Source organism: Nylanderia fulva, unplaced genomic scaffold (assembly GCF_048542155.1).
Source record: "Nylanderia fulva isolate GAGA-0341 unplaced genomic scaffold, ASM4854215v1 Scaffold4, whole genome shotgun sequence".
Lineage (NCBI taxonomy): Eukaryota > Metazoa > Arthropoda > Insecta > Hymenoptera > Formicidae > Nylanderia > Nylanderia fulva.
Genome location: NW_028190476.1, coordinates 2,433,438 through 2,456,213, shown reverse-complemented (window position 1 = coordinate 2,456,213; position 22,776 = coordinate 2,433,438). Strand labels below are relative to the sequence as shown.

Here is a 22,776-nt window from a genome sequence, read left to right as displayed (position 1 = left end):
GTCACGGATTGCGCCGGAAGTAAACGATCCAACGTCAAGGGAACCTTGACGGACGGAATAGGAAAGGAGGAAGAAATCGAGGGTGGCTAGAAGAGTTTGATCAGGGTGGGGAAGGGAGAATCTAACAAAGAAGAGAAAAAAGGAAGCGAAGAGGAAGGAAGAGAGAAAGAGACGAACGATCGCAGCTGCAACCGGAGGTTGGTCGCGTACCACTACTACTTTTCGATCCTGATCTCGATTCGTCCGCGAGTTTTCTCCCTCTTCCCCATGTGTGTGTGTATGCGTGTGTGTGTGTGTGTTTCTGTTTTCGCGCCCCTATGATCGCCCCACCGCCTCTGCTCTCCCACGGGGCCCAAATATAACCATCGCGCGCTAATCCGCGTCCAGCCGCGAGTGGCCAACCGAGGCCAAAATATGGATCCACCTTAACAAATATAGACGGCGATATTTCGGGATCGGAACCGAGAGAGCTGGATGATCAACGGGGGACGGAAGGATGGGTTGAGGCAGGGAAACATGGGGACGATGACGGATCAACGAGCAGCCGAGCCGGATTCATTAACACTTTGGACGTCCGCGATTATGGTGCAAACGTAAATCCGACCGCGCACAAATACGCGGTGCCCCATCGACCAGCGGAAGCTATATTTTGGTAGCGACTTCCTGACGGACGAATTTAGTGCCGAAAATTTGCAAAAATCTTGTGTTAGTATTTATCGAAAATTTAAGTCGCTCCTCTTATCCAGAACAAATTACATTTGTGACTTTAGTTAGAAAAAAAAGACACTTTTTATCTCTTCAATTACACATTTGTAATATTTCTCAGAAAGATTGAAAAAAATATAATATTATTGTGCGCCCCTTTCGATTTTGATCGATCTCGGAATTAATTAAATAATACAAATATTAGAGAAGATAAAAATATATCGAATCTCAAAAAATATCGGAAGCCTAAGGTTTGTTTTTTGTACTTAGAAATGGTCAAAAATATAAAATGAAAATAAGATGACATTGCGTTTCATCCTACTTAAAAATATTAAATATGATTCAACCGCCTCGTGAGTAGATTCGCGCGTATTAAAGCCAACAGGCGTCCGCGTTGTGGATGATTTAATTCGCGCGAGTATCATTGGCGATCCACAGAATTCGCACGGAGATAATTTTGGACGAGCTTTCATGAGTCACACTCGTGCGACGGTATGCAAATCGATTATGTACCTACATGCGACGAATAATTCATCACGATACAAAGTGTACGCGCATGATAAATTCATTGTATAAATCGCGAGAGCTTCGCCTTGTAACAAAGTTATTTTAACGAACAAGTCTCTTAGAGAACGCGGCGTTAGTGTCTTAAAGTACGAATCATTTTCGACAACTGTTCAAGCGAGAATAGCATATCGACGTTGGCGAAGGTCCATCTTTGCCGTTACTTTGTGGCATTTTATTGACACTTCGACTGACAGTCTGGTATCTTGTCTACCGATATTCTTCTGTAATTCCAAATTAGCGGTCGAATATGTATATATTGCATTGCATACATAATGTCATGATTTTAGATAATATTATATACACCTTTCCCCTTGAATTCCGCGATGATTAAAATAATCGTAAAATATTTTACTCGTAATCACATTTGAATTTTATATATAGTTTATATTATTAATATAAAAAATTAATCAAATCTTCTCTAATTATTATTATAGATGTGTGTATAATTTTTTATCTCATATATGAGAAACTATAAAAACATTAATGAAAATTGAGAAAAAAATATTCCATTAATATCTTACATAAAATTTACGTTGCAAATGTCAAAGATTTCATTTTTGAAATTTAGATCTCTAATTATTATTTAAATATTGTTTTTTAAATACACTCACAGAGCTTAACAACAAAAAATTGGAACAAATTATATTAAGATATTCTAATTAAATATTGTTATCACTTTAAAGATTTTTTGGTGGCATAGTTTAATTAATGTATTATTGCACACACACGCACTTTTAAAAACAAATATATATAATCTCCTACACAATTTCAATAAAAACCTAATGCATCGAAACGATAACTCGTTTCACTTGTAAAAAATGTCATAAATATAAAAAGCACACTCGTGGCTTACCAGGTTCAGTAACAACGTAGCTAACATAACAGCTGCCATCCTTGCGATCCTTGAAATCTATCTGCGCCTTGCTGGGTCCCTCGACGGACACGGCGAGAGTGCCCGCGCCCGCTTCTCTAGTCCAGATATTGAACTCGCAGGGTTCTCCTTGTTCTCCTCTCTCCAAACCAGGTCCGCCCGCGTGAACCCTGTGAGCTCCGCCGTCTCTGAGAGGGCCTACCGTGAACTGGAAGGGCGAGCCGGGGATGTGCATGGACTTGTAACGCACGGATACCGTGTGCACGCCGAGTTCCTTGGGCACGAACGCCACCGCGTAGATGCCGTCTTCGGCTTCCTTGATCTCGGCGTCCTCGGTGACCCCACCGGGAGACGTGACGGTGGCGGCAAGATCGAAGGACGTAATTCCGGGCATCTTGAAGGTCAGCTTGCACTGGCTGCCGACCTCGGTAATAGGTACGGCCTCTCGCTGCCTCTGAATCTTCTCCCGCTGCCGGTTGCTGCCTTCGCCGCTGACCTTGACGGTGAATGGCGAGCCCTCGACGTGGTGGTCCGCGAATTTGAGATTCATGATGTAGTAGCCGGGCTCGGTCGGCTTGTAGGAGATGTTCAGGGTGCCGTCTTCGTTATCCTTGCACTGGATCTCGGCCTTACTCGGGCCCTCCATCGAGAGAGAGAGGCCACCGAAGCCGGCGTTCCTTGTGTCGATGGAAAAATTGTTCTCCATGTGGGTCTTGCCGTCCTTCAGACCGGGACCGGAGACTTTGACCTTTTTCGCGTCGCCGACCTCGCGGTCCTTCACGTCGATCTTGAAGGGCGAATTCGGTATGTGCTTACCCATTCTTTTCACACCTACTATGTGCTCGCCCGCCTCGCGCGGCGTGAAGGACACGCACATGTTGCCGCTCGGCATCTTTTTTAGGAAGCAGGGTTCCTCGAGACCGCTGGGCGCCGTAATGGACGCGTTCAGAGACTTGATGTCTGCATCAGACACCTTACCCGGTAGTTGCACCTCGCTGGAAGAACCCACGGAGATCTGATTTCTCTTGCGTCCTTCGCCTAAAAACAGCATTTCATTTTTTTATTGTTTGATATTTTTCGGTGTTTTATTTATGGGAGAATTACGGTGAAATGGAAATTTTTATTCGAAAAAATAAAAAATTTGACTGGCTAAAAATATAATCCGAAATAAATCGTAATGTCAAAATAATCTTAATTGTAATTTTGCACTTACCTGTAATTTTGGCGACGAAAGGACTGCCGTTGATGTGCTTGTCGCCGAATTTAACGGTGATCTTGTATTCTCCGGGCGCTGTGGGCAGATAAGATACGGACACCGTGCCATCCTTGTTGTCGTGGCAGCATATTTCAGCCTTGCTGGGCCCTTCGACAGCCAGCGAGAGACCGCCTGCGCCGGCACCCTTTGTGGAAATGGTGAAGTTTCCAGGTTCGCCGCAAACGCCATAGACCAAACCTGGTCCATATGCCGTCACATATCCGCTCGCCAAGGAGTCGACATGGAATTTAAATGGAGAACCTAAAAATAAAAAAAATTATATTAATGTAAAATATACAAAAAATCGAAGAATGGTTTATATCATATGTAAATCATTTTTAGATGTGTTTAAATATTATATAAATAAAGATATGAAAAAAACATATAATTGTAATAATTAAAAAATTTGTATTTTTACCCTTATAAAATTGTATAAATTCGCAGGAAAATAAATTGAAAGTATATATTTTAAGACGAAAATATACACAATGAGGGATAATATAATAAATGATATATAATAAATATTTATCTGTAAAATTAATTGGGAAGTTTAATGATAGTCGCGCGAAGTAAATTAATTTCCGCAGACGGAGAGAGATTTATTATTAGCGCAAATTGGCGCTCGCGGGATCTATTACACGGAGAATGAATTTTCATACAGCCCTCCTGTTTCAGGATTTTACACGCATCGTGGATTAGCGCGTTATTCTTGGAAACTACCGCTATGATCGATCGCGCCTGACAATTGCGTAATCGCTGTTAATTCGCGAGATAAATGGATTAACTTACCCTGGACGTGTTCGCCGTTGAATTTCACATAAATCTCGTGGAGGCCCTCTTCCCTCGGCTCGTACTTGATAGATACCGTACCATCATGATTGTCCTCGATCACAGGTTTATCCACGTTTCCGCTCGGCATTTTCACTTCGGCTGAAAATGAGGAGAGGACGACGTTTATCAAACGTAATCTAAAGGACACCTACGCGACATAGTTTCTTCGCATATATAGTATGTTGCGATTGGTTGGCACTGATATACAAAATTAGTTTTCGCACCTAAACACGATTTCATATTAAAAATAACTTCTTAATGTTTGTGTTTGTCATTTTTGTTCGCCATTTCATATTCGAAAATATACATATATCTTCGCATAAGTAATTTTCCCCTCATAAGTATAAAAAAAATTATTTTCCATATATACGCGTCTATTATGTTTTTAAAAAATTAAATAAGATCCCTCTTTGGAAACAGTGCGCATATCAAAAATATAATTTAAAGATATATCTTTTTATTAAAAATTTAATTTTTTGATAAGTATTCATAAATTAATTTTTTAACTGGATAACAGATATCAATAATCTCTCTGATTATACACTACAATAAATTATAAATTATTTAATACGGCTTTTATATATCTTTTTATTAAAAATGTAATTTTTTGCACGTATTTATAAATTAATTTTTTAGCTGATAATAGATTGATAATCTGATTACACACTATAAAAATGATAAATTATTTGATACAAGTTTTCAAGTTTTTTGTTTAAAAAAATTTTAGTCAAAGTTATATTCAGAGATTTTTGTAGGCGCGACCTTTTCTCGTCTGAATATAGAAGATGCTCTGGAAGATGAGTGGCGCAAAGTCGAGTCCGGGTCCTGGGGCGTCTTTTTCTTGAGCAATTTTAGCGTAACAGATCGGTCCACGCGCGGCGTGATCGAATTCGCTGCAGGATATGCTCTTTAGCCAAGCTCTATAGAAGGTCGACACCTCCTGCCACGTGGCTGGTTTCTCTGGTTCCTTTTCCGCCCAAAACATCTCCAACAAATATATCTCAGGATCACGCAAATTATTATCGACGCACTGGGCGAATTAATGTATATCGCGAGTCGATTGTAAACTCACTTCGAGACAGAAATCTTTCTGATTGTCGTCAAATTTAATAATGTCTCGTGTTTTTCTTAATACGAAAAGGAACTATATTTTTATTTCCTCACAAGGATTATTGATCTTTCAACGATCGTGAGATTAAACGAGAAAAATTCCTAGGCCTTAATTAAACGGCTTCTATCTCGTTGGCAGATTCTATCCTTCGATTGAGAAGAGAAAATAAAATTGAAAAAGAGAAAATCTCGTATCAAATTTCGAAATATCGGCCAAGGTGATTCAACGTAAGTGAAAGAATCCAGTTACAAGCGCGACGTCACGTGCCGAAGGCAACACCCCTTGGACGAGAAACCCCCGAATAGATCGGCGGCGATAAATCTTCACCGTAACGTGTTTGCGCTAAAAAAGAAGTCAAGGATCCCCGAGGGGTACCGCGGGGCAGACCCGAGGAGACCAACCGACCCACCGACCGACTGACCGAACGATGACCAACGTCTTCCGACGTTTTCCAGCGATTTCGTTCTCTCGAGGTCTCCAGCCTGATGGCGTCTGTCAGTCGACCTCACGAGGGCGCATCTCTGGCACGACTGACGGTCGCACGGCCACTAAAGTCGGTCGACGGCGACGAGAGAGAGAGCCCGGCCGTCGATCTGGCCGGGTAATCTTTTTTCCAGCATAGAGCTACCAGGAGAAGCTACCGATTCAGCGTCGCTCGCGATGTTCGCTAATCTATCTCGTCTCTCGGGCAATCTTCTTGCCTGGCTTCTCTGTCTCTGTCTTTGTCGTTCTCCATGAAGAGATTTATCCTTCTCTAGGTCGCAATCACATGCCTATACACATTTACACGTATACACACGATCGGAGCGAACCTGTAGAGGTTCACGCACGCGCTAATCCGAGGATTCCGAGGCTGGTGGGAGGAAGCGAATGGTCGGCGTCGTGGCGCCCGCACCTGGTCCGCCAAGATTTATGGCGCAGGTGTAGATGAGGACGGCGGGATGGAGGTACATTTTATATATATATATATATACAAATAACTATATTGCGGTAATCCCGCCGTTTTCTCTCAAGACTCGCGGATGGACGACTTGCGTGGCTGGTGCAGATCAACGCTGGACGAGACCAACTTGATCGGGGTAAATTGGGAACGGGACGACGCGACCATCATTAGGCGTGCTCGTGATGACGTTGTTGCCGGGCGCTCGACATATTGCCTTTGATTGCTGAAGGAGACGGCTCGAGGCCGTCTTTGGAACTTGATACTTCTCACGACGGGGGACCGTCGGCTGGATGATTATTATTATCTTTATTTTTCATGTTACTTTTTGGCCTGAGAAGAGAGACATCTTAATCGAAAATAGAAGCTTCTTTATATTAAATTTTTTTTATATGTAAAGATTTCTTTTAATCTTACACAGAGAGAGAGAATTTTCTATTAGAATTTACCCCAAAAATCATGATAATCGTGGGATAATATGGTATTGGAAGAATTTTAGAAAAGTTTCTCGGATTCATATATTTGTTGCAATTAAAAATATTTATATCTGTCGCAATAAGATGCAAAACATGTTTGATTAATTTTGCTATGCTACATATTAATATTTTTTATTGGTAAATAAATCTGAGGACTTTTTATAAAATTCCTCCGATACCATATATTGTCCCACTATGATTTTTAGGGTATTGGAAGAATTTTATAAGAGTTTTTCTGATTAATATATTTTCTACAATTAAAAATATTTATATCTATCGTAATTAGATACAAAACATGTTTCATTAATTTTACTATGTACATATTAATATTTTTTATTGTGGTAAATATTAATCAGAAGACCTCTTATAAAATTCTTCCAATACTATATCGTCTCACTATTACCATGATTTTCAGGCTAAATTCTAAGAGAAAATTCTCTTCGTGTATACAATAAAATTAGAGGAAAATCTCTTAAAGTTTGTTATTCAATTTGATATTTGTATTTTTTTCTCACTTTTATTTGTTTTGATACCAATAAAAAATATAATGGTCTCTTCTTGTAAAGTGAATTTGAAATGTACGCAGAAAGACAAAGGCAGTCACAATGCATTCAAAGAAACATTCTTTGAACATACATACACAGTTCTTCCTCTCGATACCCTCCTTTGAGTCTCTCTTCCATTCTGCTTTGATTCCTCTGTCCATCTTTATTATAGTTACGTAAATTGTTATCACATTGGACGAAATACCGGAATTCTCAAGATAGACAAGACGAGAATCTTGGCGTCTAACACCCCTTGGTCTACGGTGGTACTAGTTTCATTTACCGAAGGAAGTCGTCAAGCGAGCGAATCGTCTCGTGCGTGTATTTAACACGCGTCGTAATCGTCATGACGAGGAGGAATGGGTGGCCGGGTTTGACTAATTGCGGACAGGCGTGAGATGCGTTGAACCTCCGCCGTGTAATCCATTGCTCTCGCACGCATCAGCGCTCAAGAGTCACCGGAGATATCATAAATAATTTGCCAGAATCGCAACGACCCGATTCAAAATTATTCTTCGGCCTATTCAGGCTCCTTTGCTTTCTTAATCGTATGATACACTATATACCGAACGTATTGAAATGAAAGCTACATACCATCTTGCGAACTACAATGGAGGTGGTAAAATATTATTTCAAGTGAGAAATTTGATCGAGATTCGAGCAACAAGATAAACTCTCTCTTGGCAAGATAAAACGCGTCCGGGATGGAATCTCACGGGTTCGTCGACCGGAAAATCGGAGTTCCAGTTGATCTTCGCACGCGAACGCGAGAGGATGACGAATCCGATTCGGAGGATGAGGAAAGAGTCTCGAAATGGTATTGGGCGATTTTTTTGGACCCGTCACCGTCCTCGACTCGACGTGAAATCTCGAGACTCGGCTTTGGACCAACCACGAGTATCGTGCATCCGGAGCTACTTAATCACCCAATATTAATATCGCGGACAGTATGTCGCGCTTATCCGCGCAATATACGTTACTCTTCTTCCACGTACCAGCCGGCCTGTCCAGCTCGCCATATTTTTGGCGAGGTGGTGGATAAAACGCGATAATGTGTCCGTCGTGTCTGTCACTTCAGGCTCTCTTAACGCGTGTTGGTCAATCGCGGAGCATTACGTATAATTGAATCACATTACTCGTAGCCTCCTTATTTATTAGCGTCAATCGTCGTGTCGGGAGAAAATTTGATTATCTTATACAATGTTATTTAACAGCAGAGGCTTATTTCATTTTACTTCCTCTGACATTTAATCCAAATACTAAAAACATTATTAATCTCCATAATATTATATATTAATTTATATATCTTCATAATATATTATATAATCTATATTATATCTATTAATAATAAAATTAAAAATCCAACTAATTAATATTAATATTAATTATTAATTATTATTATAGGTTAATATTAATTAATATTAATATTAATTTTGTTTTTATAAAATCATTGTGTTGTTCTACTGATTTTTATCATCCTAAAGTTTTTAAACTTTATTAATCCCGAAATGTATGTCACATCGTGTAATATATGTTACGTCGATCGTTAATCAGTCTTACTGACAAACTATCAAAATACATGTGAAATCCAGTCAAGTTTAATTTCTCCGCTTATAGGCATGAATAATGATAATTCTTTCGTTATAATGATCATTAAATAAGTTTAAAGGTGATTTATTTTTTAATCGTATTGCGGAAAGAAGGAAAAGGGTTTCCGGAAACATTTGAGAGCGCCGAATTTTTCGCATAAAACAAAAAAACGTCATAAAATCTTGAAAGCAACCATGCTCAGTATATATGTTGCGCAGTAAAATTCGAGATTTATTCTGCGCATTAAATAGGTCGGTTTCACGACGACGTTGCGTTTAGTTATTGTCATTAAACTAATAATAGAACATAAATTAATAACTATGGAAATGTGTATCATGTCAATATTACGTTGATCGATATTAAAGTTCGATGCGAAACAAGTTTATCAAAAAATTTTATTTTAAAAAAATTAATGAAAAAAATAAATCTTTTAAATCAATTAAAAATTTTTATTCTGCTAATAATAAGATCTTTTTACAAAAAGTTTTAGAGAAACTTTTCACGAAAGAAGGAAGCATTAAAGAATTACCTGTAATTTCGACGAATAAAAGCGCCGTCACTCTTACGAGTAGTACGAGCTAATAATAAATCGGACAGACTTGCAAAGTTTGCTTGTCATACATTGACAGCAATTTCAACTTATATAATTTTATACAATAATTTATTATTTTACTATAGTTATGTTTTTAAATATCTTGTGTTTTTAAATATCTAATATTTCTTTGTCGCAGTAGTACAAGTCGACAATAAGTCGTACGGTGCATCCACGTTATTCTCAGTATTGCGCTGAGATTATAATTATAAATTTTTTCTTTTCTTTCTAAATAAATATTTTACTTTTCATCTATATTATGAATGAAATATATCATTATTATTATTTCAATTTTATAAAATATAAACTAATTAATAAATCGTCAATAGTTATCACTGTGTGGTTTTCAGTATCCAACCAATCGTATGCATTTAAAAATCGATATTTTTTATTTATATGATTGCATGTATATCAAAGTATAAAATAATTAAGTAGAGTAGATAATTAAGTAGCATACATACACATATAATTAAGAAATACTTATTCTTATGCTTGCATGCAATGTATATGCTACTGCAAAATTCTCAATAATTGAAAAATCGTATTATTTTCCAAATAAAAATTATTTTTCTTATTTCAATTATTTTGACGAAAAAAATGTTGAGATATATTAAAGATATTTTTTCAGATATACTTACAAATAACTGTGCCACCGCTCAGAAGAGGTAGTGGGATGGAATTCAACCGGATAACGTTGAAATTCTTTTTCGATAGTTCCTGCTGACTGCTGCGCTTTGTGGTGACAGTAGAACTCTCCTGTAGGGTTGTACTACGCTGCTCAACGACGTGTTGATTTCGTCTCTGTCGTGACTTACGAGCTCGTTGAGTTTTGTGCGTGCTATGTTCCCGATACTCTTCGGATGCCTGAAACGTTATGAAAATTGAGATAGTTATTAACATTATTAAATATTTTTCTCTTTACATCTTAGATTGTAGATCATTGTAATACTTAAATAAAGAGAAGAACAATAATCTATACTATTATTATACATAATTGATAATTATTTTAATTATGTTTCAAAATATGCAATATTAAATCGATACCTCTTATTGATATTTCATTTATTTTTATATAAAAAATTTTTATGTAAAAATAAAAGATTTTGGAGAATTGCTGTGCGAATAAAAATGTGACTGGGTTATGATGTGATAAAGACATGTCTCTGGTGACAATGGATCGTAATATCACATGATATCGCATAAGATATTTCAGTGCTGGAACGGCGCCAAGCATTTAAAAAAGCTTTTTTTTCATTTTTTTACGGGCGCTAATAAAATTCTTGCGAAATCTTCACAGGAAAGAGGAACGCAGGAATTTTCGAAATCGGGAGATGGTGTACGTTACACCTCATTACGATAGAATCTACGTATTTCGATTCTGGTCTTAAGCCAAAGCGCGATGCGTGTAAAGAATTTATTATATAACTAAGACAAGATTATTGCAAAATTCTCATCATAAGAAGTCTGTGTATAATGAATTCACGTTAGGCTAATTACGGCAACATTAAGCTTAATTATATTTTGTTGTAGATCAAGTTACATTTCAATTAGTTTTTACTGATTATGGTAACGACATTAAATATAAAAATAAATTATGAAAGAAAACAATCATTAGTTATCAACATAGCTTATAAAAAATAATTCTTACAGAAATTATCAATTTTCTTAATCTGCCATCAATCGTAATTGTATATCATTGAAAGGATCATCTTTATTCATTATTTTATATACACATATTTTATTGTGTATTGTATTTCATGTTTTTATTATATATTTTTCATGTGCATATAAATTCATATAGAAATCTGTTTCATTTCTTTTCAACTAAAACATTTGCAAAAGCTGATTCAGTAGAATAAAATTAATTCCCTTCGGAAAATATTGATGTCAATTAAAAGATATGAAATACTACGCGAAGCGTATCAAGACGCAATATTGCAGCTGAAACCAAAATTAGCTTTCGGGGGAAGATACCGAACGTACTACGCAAATAGTTGCTTTCATGGTGCAAAATATGATTCGGTGACATCAAAATGATATCACCCATAAAATATCTATTTCTTAATTCATAAAAAATACTTAATTAAAAAAAATATATATTAATCAATGTATTTTTAATATCATATTTCTTATATAAAATTAAAGATTTTTTTATAAATCATATATTATATAATTCGTTTCGATCTTATTTATTCTCTTTTACTAACAAAACTTACATAGCAGTGAAAAAAGCTGTTAAAAGCAAAAATTATTTTGTCAATTAGATTACTCAGAAATTTGTGCTATTCCTTGTTTTTTATTAGAAATAATTAGGATAGTTCATTGCGAGCACTCATATCACTCACTCAGTCCGCGGACAGTCGCGACAGTCACAAGATCGGTGCCATACTTTATAAGCCTCCTAAGCTGAAGATCCGCAGGCCGTTTGTCTCCCTTTACAAAGGGTTATTTGATCGACTGGTTGCGTGCCTAACAACCAGCTGTCACCTTTCACCGATTTACAAGGAAACGTTCTACGTTGGTGGCCGACACGAAACTCGCGCCTCACTGGTATCCAACCGGTAATTCCGGGCACAATGCTCAATTTCATGTACCATAATAGATACCTAGCCCCCACTCATCCACATTACAAAAGAATTAAGAATGCACATAATCGCGACGAGGACACGCGATATAAATATTTATAATTGTAAATCGATAAGTGACAGCTGATGAGCCGATAAAGGTGTTATACTAAAAATCGATTTTCAAATTATAAGAGTTTATAAGATTATATTTGTAGGATTTCTACGGAATAGAAAGAATTGCTGGACTGATTCTTAAATAATTTAATTGATATAAAAATTAAATTAATTTAATAACTGATTAAAAATTAATATAATTAAAAATGTAATAAATAAATATAACTTTTAAAAGATTAACAATTATAAATTATAAGCTTTGTATATAATTACAATGCTTAATTATATATTATAATGAAATAAATAATGAGAGAAATTGATATGCAGTTAGTAATATTTTAAATATATGTAATAAAAAAGTTTATGAGAAATTTTAAATACGCAATTATATACGGGAAACGACAGTACACTTGGATAAATTCCAAATATAATATTACGTTTTGTTTATGACTACAGTTCAGCTATATTAAACTGACATTAAAGCAAGAGATTCACAAACCTCTCCTACGGAATGTTTTATTTATGCAGTTATCACATAAACACTCCAAGTGTGTATCACTGTTTTTCGGGTTATGACATAATCGCATTAGTAATAATAAAATAAACTAACCAATTTTTCTTCGATAAGCAAAAAAAAAAATAGGCAATTTCAACAATCTTCGATCATAAATAATCGCGAAAATTATTTAAAAAGTTGATTTTTAAGAGCGATTCTGGGACAAAAGCGAGAAATAATGATAATTATCGACGTGAGTCAATGAAAGAAACATGTCGTATAAAGCTGTCTTTGTGAATCGTGGCACGTGGTTTAATTTAACTCGTGGTATTAATTCATTCGTCTCTCTCTCGGCCACCCACTCCATTCCTGCTTATAAATTTGGGAAAGCCTGAGTCGCACTCGAAATAGTCTAGGAGCTCTCGCTAAAAGATGGACGGCGACGAAACACGGATTGGATTTCAAATTGGATCACAGCTTTAATTTCCAGAATACAATCGATACCCCAACGGTATGGACATCTTACTAAATGTCATATCTTACAATAGAGCGATCACTAGGCACGTCGTACATTCCGAGATATTATTTATGCGCGCGTAGTCATGAAGAGAATTAAAATGCGTGATATGATCCCTCTCTCTCTCTCTCTCTCTCTCTCTCTCTCTTTCTCTCTGTCATTCTATGCATACAACAAAATAAACGATGCATTAAAATAAATTTCTTGTAAAACACATTATACTCTTTACTCTGATTATCTTAAATTCTTTCTATCAACCTTGAATTGCAAAACAATGTAATACAATTCATTTGAGTTTTTCTATATTTTAAAGTAATATTATTAATTATTATTTTTTACTTCCAAATATAATTAAACAAAATATTGTTCTGAAAAACTATTATTAAAACTATTGTTAAATATATAATATAATGAAATGTAAAGGAAAATGTGACAAATTTATTTAACTTAACTTTTCCAATTATTTTTAATAATAATACGACTTGTTTGAATTACACACACTTACAACAATCGAAAACAGCACAAATATTTTATTCAATCAATATAAAAGAAAGTATTTTGAAATAATAATTTTTCTCGAACGTTTAAATTTAGTAGACCAATTAGATAAGCATCACAAATTGAAGCGACCGCATGAATATGCAAGCATTTATATCACCGGCTTTTACTGCACTGTTCTATACTTCGTAGCACTTTGCTTCGCGGCGAAATAATCGGACCTCGAAATAAAAGAAGATAAAAAGTGATCAAAATTCTATAAAAATAACAGAAAGATATCAGAAAATTTTCGAAACTTTATATATAGAGAGAAAGAAAGAGAAATGTCAAGTTATATTAGTTTTCCTCTACCGACAGAAAAAAGTCGAACAACGTCTGACCACATTTGTGTATTTCTACTGATCTCTATTAAAGGAGTAAAAAGATTGATTTATAAAATAATGTTTATCTATTTTTGTTTCATCAGTAGAAAGAACTGAATGGCCAGACAGCATATCTTTGTAATCAAAATATTAATTTAATCCTATATTTATATATATTTAGAATATAAAATTAGGAAGAAATTTCTGATATTAAAAAAATAGATATTCAAAAAGAGTTGGAATAAAATAGCGTGAATCAATAAGATTTCTTCATAGCTTTCGGCTTTTGGTCATGGTTCCAGCACTTGCGATCGGAGGCACTTTGGACCACTTGATGACGAAAGCACTCACACGCGTGCGCACACACGGGCATGCATATACACACGTAGTTAGAGGAAGTCCATGCACGTGAGATTGGGAGGGATATATACATACTCCAAGACAGATATATATGCGTGTGTGCGCGCGTGAATGTTACTTGGAGAGGAATTCGCGATTCGGGGTCCACGAGGGTGATGAGCGAGGATCCGTGCGATTACGAGCCGGCGGATGCGGTCCCGATGAGCCTTCGCAGTGGACTGTTTCTCTGGAGACTACGCGACAATATCCTGCACTACGTGTTGCCTCTATAGTTAGATACACCTCGCGCCCCACTCACCCCGGAGCTCGTCGATGAGAGCACCGGGCATCCGGATCGGTATCGAGAAGACGTGATTACGAGGAGGATACACATGCTGCTGTTCATGCATCATCAGTCTTCGTCTCGCGATTCATCGAAAAGAGTCGAGGCTCACATTGAAGGATAAAAACAGATTTTTTCTTGCCATGAATTATCAAGTAATTAAAAAGCAATATTTTAAGATCGATTCTCCAGGTTTGCGTTAAAAATCTGCTAAATAAATATGCATAATTTTTTATACATCCACTTTCTGTGTGAAATTTACATCCTCCCTCTTTTGTACATGTAATATGAATTTTCCAGAGCATTCGCAATTAGTAGATATATTTTATAGCATTATATCATTTTTTATGTTTAATTAACTTATATTATTTTATAATTATTGAATATAATTATATAGTGCATTATAGCCTAAAAACAGATAATAAAAGAAAAGATTTTGTCAAGTAGTAGTAAGATACAGCACTTTCATTAGCGCATGCTTCACGGTCTAGTTTCATATAATTATTCCATATATCATTGCAGATGCAGAAATTAACTCGGTACACATTTACTAAGACATTTTGTGGTATAAATAAACGAGAGGAAATTTGAATGTTCTACTTATAGAAGTTCTTTCGTATAATACATATAATGTAAGTATAAAACAGCAAGAAGTTTTCAAGAAAGTTTAAAAAATTAATTTAATAAAAGATTTAATAATTAATGTTAAATACATATATGATAACGCTATGGGATAAAGAATTTTGCAAAATCTTATTTCGCATAAATAGTAATAATAAATTATACAAAATTTAAAATATTTGAAGATAATTACCGTGAAGGTGTAGAATCCATCAGGCACCGGTTGTCCGCCAAATTTGATGCTGAAGGTATAATCTCCGGCATCGGCGACAGTATAGTAAATGTTAACTGTGCCATCGCCGTTGTCCTCTATGTCAATGTCAACGACTTCGCTGAAATCACAGACCGAGACGTATTATTCACGGATTAAAATATATAGAACAATCCATTCAAGAAATTTTCGAGTAAATTTTCGTAACGTTGCGCTGCAATTTCATTCAACAATAAATCATGCGAATACTTTGATAATTTCTTATAGTTAATTTCTTAATTATATTTGATTTGTTCTAAATTTTAAATAACATAAGAATTTTGTTATATAAAATATTTTTACAAATAAATTAAATAAAAATAAAATGTTTTCTATATCCTCAAATATAAAATTTAAGTTTTCACAGAATTAAAATATTTTAAAGTTATAATTTGTAAAAATATATTTAAATATATTTATAAAAATATATTTTGTAAAAAAAATATATTGTCACTCATATATTTTAATTGAAATGACAAGTATTTTTTTATGCAAAAAACCATAAATCTACTGATAAATTATTAATTTGTGTTAAGGTAATGTATATGTAACTCATTAAATCAGCTCCGACATTTGATATATTGTCTGCAAGTTTTTTCGAAATTCGTTAAATTCGTAAACAATTACAAAACTTAAAAAAATTTCTTAGGGATTATCCTTAAGGATTATTATTTATTTTATCACACCGTGACCTTACTATGGTGGTTTTACAAAGAGGATATTTTAATTACGTGACGGAGAAATTTAGTATGCAAATGTCTTTGATGCTAAAATCTTGGATCAAGACGAAGAAGAACATATGTAGTATTTCAAATAATTATTTATAATAAATTATTGCCAGTCTGGTCGACTTTAAACATTGAGGAGTGGTTTTTTATTAATTATTACTGGCAACCTTAAGGATTATTATTTATTAAAAAAATTTGTTGTTATTTGTTTTTTTAGAAAAATATTTTTATATTTGTTGAAAATGTTGATAAATAATATAAAAAAATGACAAAATCTATTTTCAACAAATGTTATAATGTTCTATTTTAAAATATAAACAACTATTTGTCACAGAACATTGTCTTACATAAAATAGTTTGAAAGTGATATTTATTATAGGGGACTAACGGCATGTGGCATTTTGTCATCCCGTATACATCTGATAAAAAATTTGGCCCGTTCTGCAATATCTTCTTGACAGAAAACACTTACTGCCAACTTGAACAACGCAGGATAATACGATGAATTATGAGATAGCAGCTGTGCGTGCTATTCTGTCATCGTTCAGAATGCTTTTATAGTCGATTAGATTAGCTGTAACAAATTTTTGCAAAACGAATACATTGGTTTTAAGTGAATGTTATGCACGAATATATATAAGTAGGATACTAAGTGCAAGTCTCTCTAGAGATCCCGAAATACGATCACGAAGGATATAATCGTACGAATGCATAACACTACTATGCTGTTTCCAATTTGACATTGCGATAAACAAATTTCACAACAAGAAATATTAAGTAGATAGTAAATAACTTAAGTTATTTTATATCATTATGTGATTTATCATTTCTGATTTTACGCTAATAATGTGTTGAAAATAATTTAATTATATCTCGTCAATGTCATGAATTTTTTAATTGATAGATCTACTTTCTACTTTTACTATATAAAAATATTTTGGAACTGCTATGACATAAATTAACAAACAAATACCTTTACGGTCAAAGCAAATTACTTTACGGCAAAATTCCAATGTCTGCTTTTCAAAAAAAAGAATGTAAAATGATTTATAGTTTGGCATCAACTGTACTAATTAGAAGACTATCTAGTTCATCTAACCTACTTAATTAAAACTAGTATGATGTAAGATAAACTATTGTATTAAACTGCATCATGTGCTTTGTTAATTAATATATATATTTCAGAGAGAATTAAATAAAATGTAGCAAAATTTCAATTTTCGTGACTTTAAGTATATACGATAATAAGAATATAATAAACACATAAATGAAATAAAATAAAAATTAATTAAATAAATATTAAGTATATAAAAGTATATATAAAATGTTATGAGAAGTAATAATAAAATATATATCTGTATTTCCGAAAAATTATTGTTGCGCGAAAAGAATTCTATAAATACTATCAACAATCGATTATTGCTGAAAAATGATTTCTATATATACTGTTAAAATTGTAAAATTTTAATTTTTTTTAAAATAATTATTCAACTTGGCATTTTTTGTCGAGATATACCAAGTTTTATTAAAAATATTAAATATAAAGATAAATAATCTTAAATATTTATCTTATTGTTAGATAATTAATCTTAGATATTTTTTCTCGAATGAAATCAAACTGACATTTAATTTCAAAGTTATAGTATAGTAATCAATGTGGATATTGCGTACAACTATCCGGAGATACGCAACGAACCACAGACGTGTTATTCCCTCGTACATGACGTTCGTAATGGCAACATGCCATGATCCTGATTCTCCCGAATTTGTTACAAGATTTACGACCGAGTAGTCATTAACATCTTTACACTCTAAATACTAATCTCGATTTACCGTTATTAATCGCTTTGTATACAAAACTCCATACAAAAACATCCTGTTATAAATATAATTATAATTGTTTATCGGCATAATAAGTTCTATAATTTGTCACAATTCTTAACTTGAAACCGCAGCGAGAAAGTTTCGAAAATATTTGATTTATTATTTAAAAAACTAGGTTAATGATAATGATAACTATATGAAAAAATAGAAGAAATGAATAAGATACTTACTGATATATGATTATTACTACTGCATTATAAAATTGTATAACAATAAGCAAATAACTTCTTGTACTTACTTTGTTTAATACTTATTCAAAAAAGAGAAGCATAGTAAAAGAATTTCTCTTGAAAATTCACCTATGAATTAAAAATAAATTGAGCGCGATGGCGCGACGTATTTAAAATAAGATGGAATTTTTGTCTGGAATCTTTCGAAGATTGAAAAACACAAGTGTAAAAAATGCGGTAAAAATATGCTCTCACATAAGAGCAATTTGATATAAAAGTTATAACTCATGAAAGATATAGTTATTAGCGAGTAGAATAATTCAAACATAAACATATTAAAATGAACATTTGACATGTCAAAATGTATCTCATAAATAAGCATAATTTCTTATAAATCATCAATTTTGTTTGCAAAAATCAGACACATATATTAGAGACACACACAAAATTAAAATTAAATAAATAACGAAATATTTCCGAAATAAAATATTGTGTAGATAAATATTACACAATATTTTTGTGTAAAAGAAATAATTTTTATGTGTCAATCACAATTAAATCGGTAAAAATTTTCAAAAATACGTATATGTCGTATAACACACGCTATGTAATAATGAATTAAAAAATCTTTTTCATATGATTATAACGTTTCTGCGAAAATAAATTTTAATGTCCTTCGCAGTATCTCCTGCTACTCTGACTCATTTCTTCGGAAATAACCGGATTTAAATCGGGCCCGAAGTGCTTACCTTCCGGAAGTGGAGCGGATGCGGCAGGTCACTGCACCGCGGCCTGCATTTTCGGTATCCACAGTGATGCAATACTCCTCACCCTGAGCCAAAGTGTGCTGAATGCCCTCTTTGATCTTACACTGATCCGCTTTGCCGGTGGAAACACTTTGCACGTTCACCGGGCTGCCTGGCACTTCCTTACCGCCGTATTTCACGTTGACCTTGTAGCGGCCGCAGTCATCCGGCAGATAGGTCGCCTTATATTTACCATCACCGAGGTCCTGCACTTCGACTCTGCGCGGCACTTGGTCCGGACCCTGAAACAATTCAAGGAATCGTCAATTATAAAATTGCAATTTATTAATCATTTAATCGGCGCTTGACAATCGATATATTTGTTTGTCTAGAAAGAATCACATGTACTCTGACACATTATGAATGTGTAAATACGATCTCCCTTCTTTCTGTTGTATGTTTGTATATGTATAGTGATTTTTTGCAAAGCAAAGAAAAATTCTGATAGGTACCAAATAGGTACTGGTACCAAAATAATTTGAGAAATCTTTCAAGATGATAGATCAACTTTTATTTTGGTAATATTGGTGAAATTTAGTGAAATATAATCTTTTTAAATAAAAACAATACAAAATATAATGTTTTTAATTTAATTTAATATTATTTTAGAATTAATTTTTTAAAATTTATATTATGTAATTAATATATTATGAATTATATTTTATTTCCTCTATATGTATATGCTAATATAAATATGCATCGCATATGTATAATATGTGTATGTGTAGGCATATGGGTATATATATAAAAACTTATTTAAAAAAAATTATTTTAAAAAAATAAAAAGGCCATAACAATATATATAACATTTTTTTTTAATTGGCACATGTATTAAACGCTCTTATTATTTTTTTTAAATAATAACATTGAATACTATATTTAAATAATGATAATACTAAATTAAATGAATTAATTAATGAAATAATTAAAGGAATTAAATAATTAAAGGAATGAAATAATTAAATGAATGAATGAAATAATTAAATGAATGAATGAAATAATTAAATGAATAAGAGACCAGATATAAAGGATTATTAAATTTTGACTGCTATTTTTCATATGTAATATATTTTAATTCATAAAAAAACATTAAAAAATAATATAATAATATACAATTTTTTATAAGAAAAGAAGTTTATTCTTTTACTGTATTGCTAATATCATAAATCAATGAAATCAGTAAATATGATAAATCAGTAAATAAAGATTTGCACAAATTGAGATTAAAATAATTTTTTAAATAATAAAAACGATCTTCTTTCTCTAAAAGGATTGCAATTTGATTCCAGAAGGTGTTCAATTTTTCTTAAACGTTTCAAGGTGTCGGAGGACTGTTTCCTTGCAACAGCTCATCATCAGCTTCCGTAATTATTATCGTAGGCTTTCAAATAATTAAAAAAAAAAACAAGTTTTAAAAAAATTCGAAAAAATTATACATTTAATAGAAAAAAATATATGTAAAAAAAAATTATAAAATTTTTAATATAATTTAAAAATACTTGTGTTATACAAAGTTTTAATATATTAAAAATCTCTGACATCTGGTAATATTCAATTATAAATTATTATTTTTAATCATATAATAGTTATTTGTGCAAGTGCACTTTGTTGTATATTTAAATTGTACAGTATCAATACAGAACGTGTTTAATTAGTAGTGTTACTCACCACAACTTGAACTTCGAGATCGCCGTACCCAGCCTCGGAAGTGTCCACGACAAAATCAGTAGGGAAGGAAGCGGTGCAAACGGGCGACACGCCGGGACCCGACAGTGTCACCTTGCTGGGCTCGACGGTGGGCAGAACTTTTATCTTATACGGACTGCCCTTGATGTCCTCGCCGTCGTAGGTTACGCCGACGTGCAGGTTACTTCCGGCGGGCGGTGGTTGATACGTCACCTCGTATAGACCGTCGCCTTTGCTCTTGATCTGCGGCTTTTGCGTTTGTCCTTTGTCGGTCGACAATCTGACATCGAATGGCGCCGCTTTCGTACACTTCGACGTGTCTACAGTGAACTTGGCGGGTACACCGTCGCGTACCATGTTGGGTTGTAAACCGGGCCCGTAAGCGATCACGTTCCTCGCTTCCGAGTCCGACACCACCTCGATTTTGAACGGCGAACCAGGTATATTCTGCTCGGCGAACTTGATGCCGATCTCGTAGTCGCCGGGTTCCGTAGGAACGTACTCGACGGTGCAGGAACCGTCATAATTATCCTTGGCTTCGGCCTTGACGTCTCCTTCACCAGTGATCGAGAGACCCAAGCCGCCGTTGCCAGCCTCTGAAAGAAAATCGTTTCATTCATTAATTTTCATTTTTTTTTTTCGACGAAAATATTTATTTTATATCGAAAAATAATTAAAATTTATCCGATCGAAATATTGACTTACAAACCTTTGGTTTCTACCGTGAAGCGGTTCATTTTGTTCACGATGCCTTTTTCCAGTCCGGGACCATACGCTCGACACTTGCTGGGATCAGAGCCGCGTTGCACGTTCACGGAGAAGGGCGAACCTGGGATAGGCACGTTGTCGTAGAGAATGTCAATGGTGTGGCAGCCCTCCTCGAAAGGCGTGTAGCTGACGCGATAAGTGCCATCACCCTGAGGGATGATGAGCTTCTCGGTCTTTCCACCACTGGGGTTGCTTATGGTGCACGACACCTTACCGTCATCTGTCTTCGATTTGGCGATGTCCCTCGTATCTATCGTGAATGTCGCTTGCTTGTTCACGTATAAACCTGCAAGATAAGACAACATGATGAAGGAAAAATATTTAAGGGCTTCTTTCTGTAAATGCACTTATTGAATAATAAATAATTGCGTTTCAATGCAATTTTGTCATTTAAAACAAACTGTCTCTAAAACTAATGTTGTCACAATAAATTTATATTTCATTAAATGTATAATCATTCTTCAATGTTTTTCATAAGTATTGCAAGTCATTAAATTCATGTTATCACTAATCACACATTTAAAATATCACCTAGCTTAATTAAATACCTATTATTTCAAACAAATAAAAATATACATATATATAATCATGAAAAAATTATTTGTTAAAATGCGTAAGCATATAATGTAAAATAATATATAAAACATAATTGCAATCTCTCTTTAAGTTAAAAACTAATAGAAACAATTCAAGATAGCATACTATAAAATTATTATTTATAGCATTGGATTTTTTCACTCATTAGCCAAATTAAAAATGAGGCCATGATTGTAGAAAGAAATAAGCTAACAAATTAAAAAAACTGTTTTCTACACACTTTCTACGAGTATGTCTGCAGGTATTCCTCTAGCATTCAAATATCTAATAACACGTGCGCACGATCAAATTTCTACAACGGGGGATAGAATAATCGAGGAAAGCATAGCATTACCAAAAGTACATGCATCGATATACATATTGGATTTCGCAACGCGTCTTCAGGACTTTTCAATCTCCTACATTGACAAAACTTTTTTTCTACGTAGAGCAAACAAATTTCAGATATACACATGCAACTTGTCAAACAAATCGACTTGGAGAATTAATCCATTCCACATGCAATCGTTCAAGTCGCCCCTGCAAAATCCTGAAGCGCGTGAAGAAA

The 22,776-nt window shown here is 34.1% G+C and overlaps 1 protein-coding gene and 1 long non-coding RNA gene across 8 annotated transcripts in view; one reads left to right on the top strand and one right to left on the bottom strand.

Annotated features, from left to right (window-relative positions):
• The window catches only part of cher (filamin A protein cher), a 50,227-nt gene that overhangs the window by 3,972 nt on the left and 23,479 nt on the right, over nt 1-22,776 (bottom strand). For 6 of the 7 annotated variants that reach the window (XM_029311761.2, XM_029311760.2, XM_029311759.2 and 3 more), the window contains 8 exons: nt 21,574-21,918; nt 20,847-21,460; nt 19,122-19,420; nt 15,534-15,672; nt 10,122-10,347; nt 4,188-4,328; nt 3,357-3,659; nt 2,126-3,181 (listed from right to left, as the gene is read on the bottom strand). In XM_029311761.2, coding sequence (XP_029167594.2) covers nt 2,126-3,181; nt 3,357-3,659; nt 4,188-4,328; nt 10,122-10,347; nt 15,534-15,672; nt 19,122-19,420; nt 20,847-21,460; nt 21,574-21,918 — 3,123 coding nt within the window. Of the gene's footprint in view, nt 1-2,125; nt 3,182-3,356; nt 3,660-4,187; nt 4,329-4,991; nt 5,867-10,121; nt 10,348-15,533; nt 15,673-19,121; nt 19,421-20,846; nt 21,461-21,573; nt 21,919-22,776 lie in introns of those variants that run through there. The other variant, XM_029311767.2, reaches the window with a different exon arrangement.
• Nucleotides 12,934-17,080, top strand: LOC114938037 (uncharacterized). Its single transcript, XR_014925471.1, has 3 exons — nt 12,934-13,171; nt 14,314-15,351; nt 16,698-17,080. It is a non-coding gene; the product is annotated as an uncharacterized LOC114938037 (long non-coding RNA).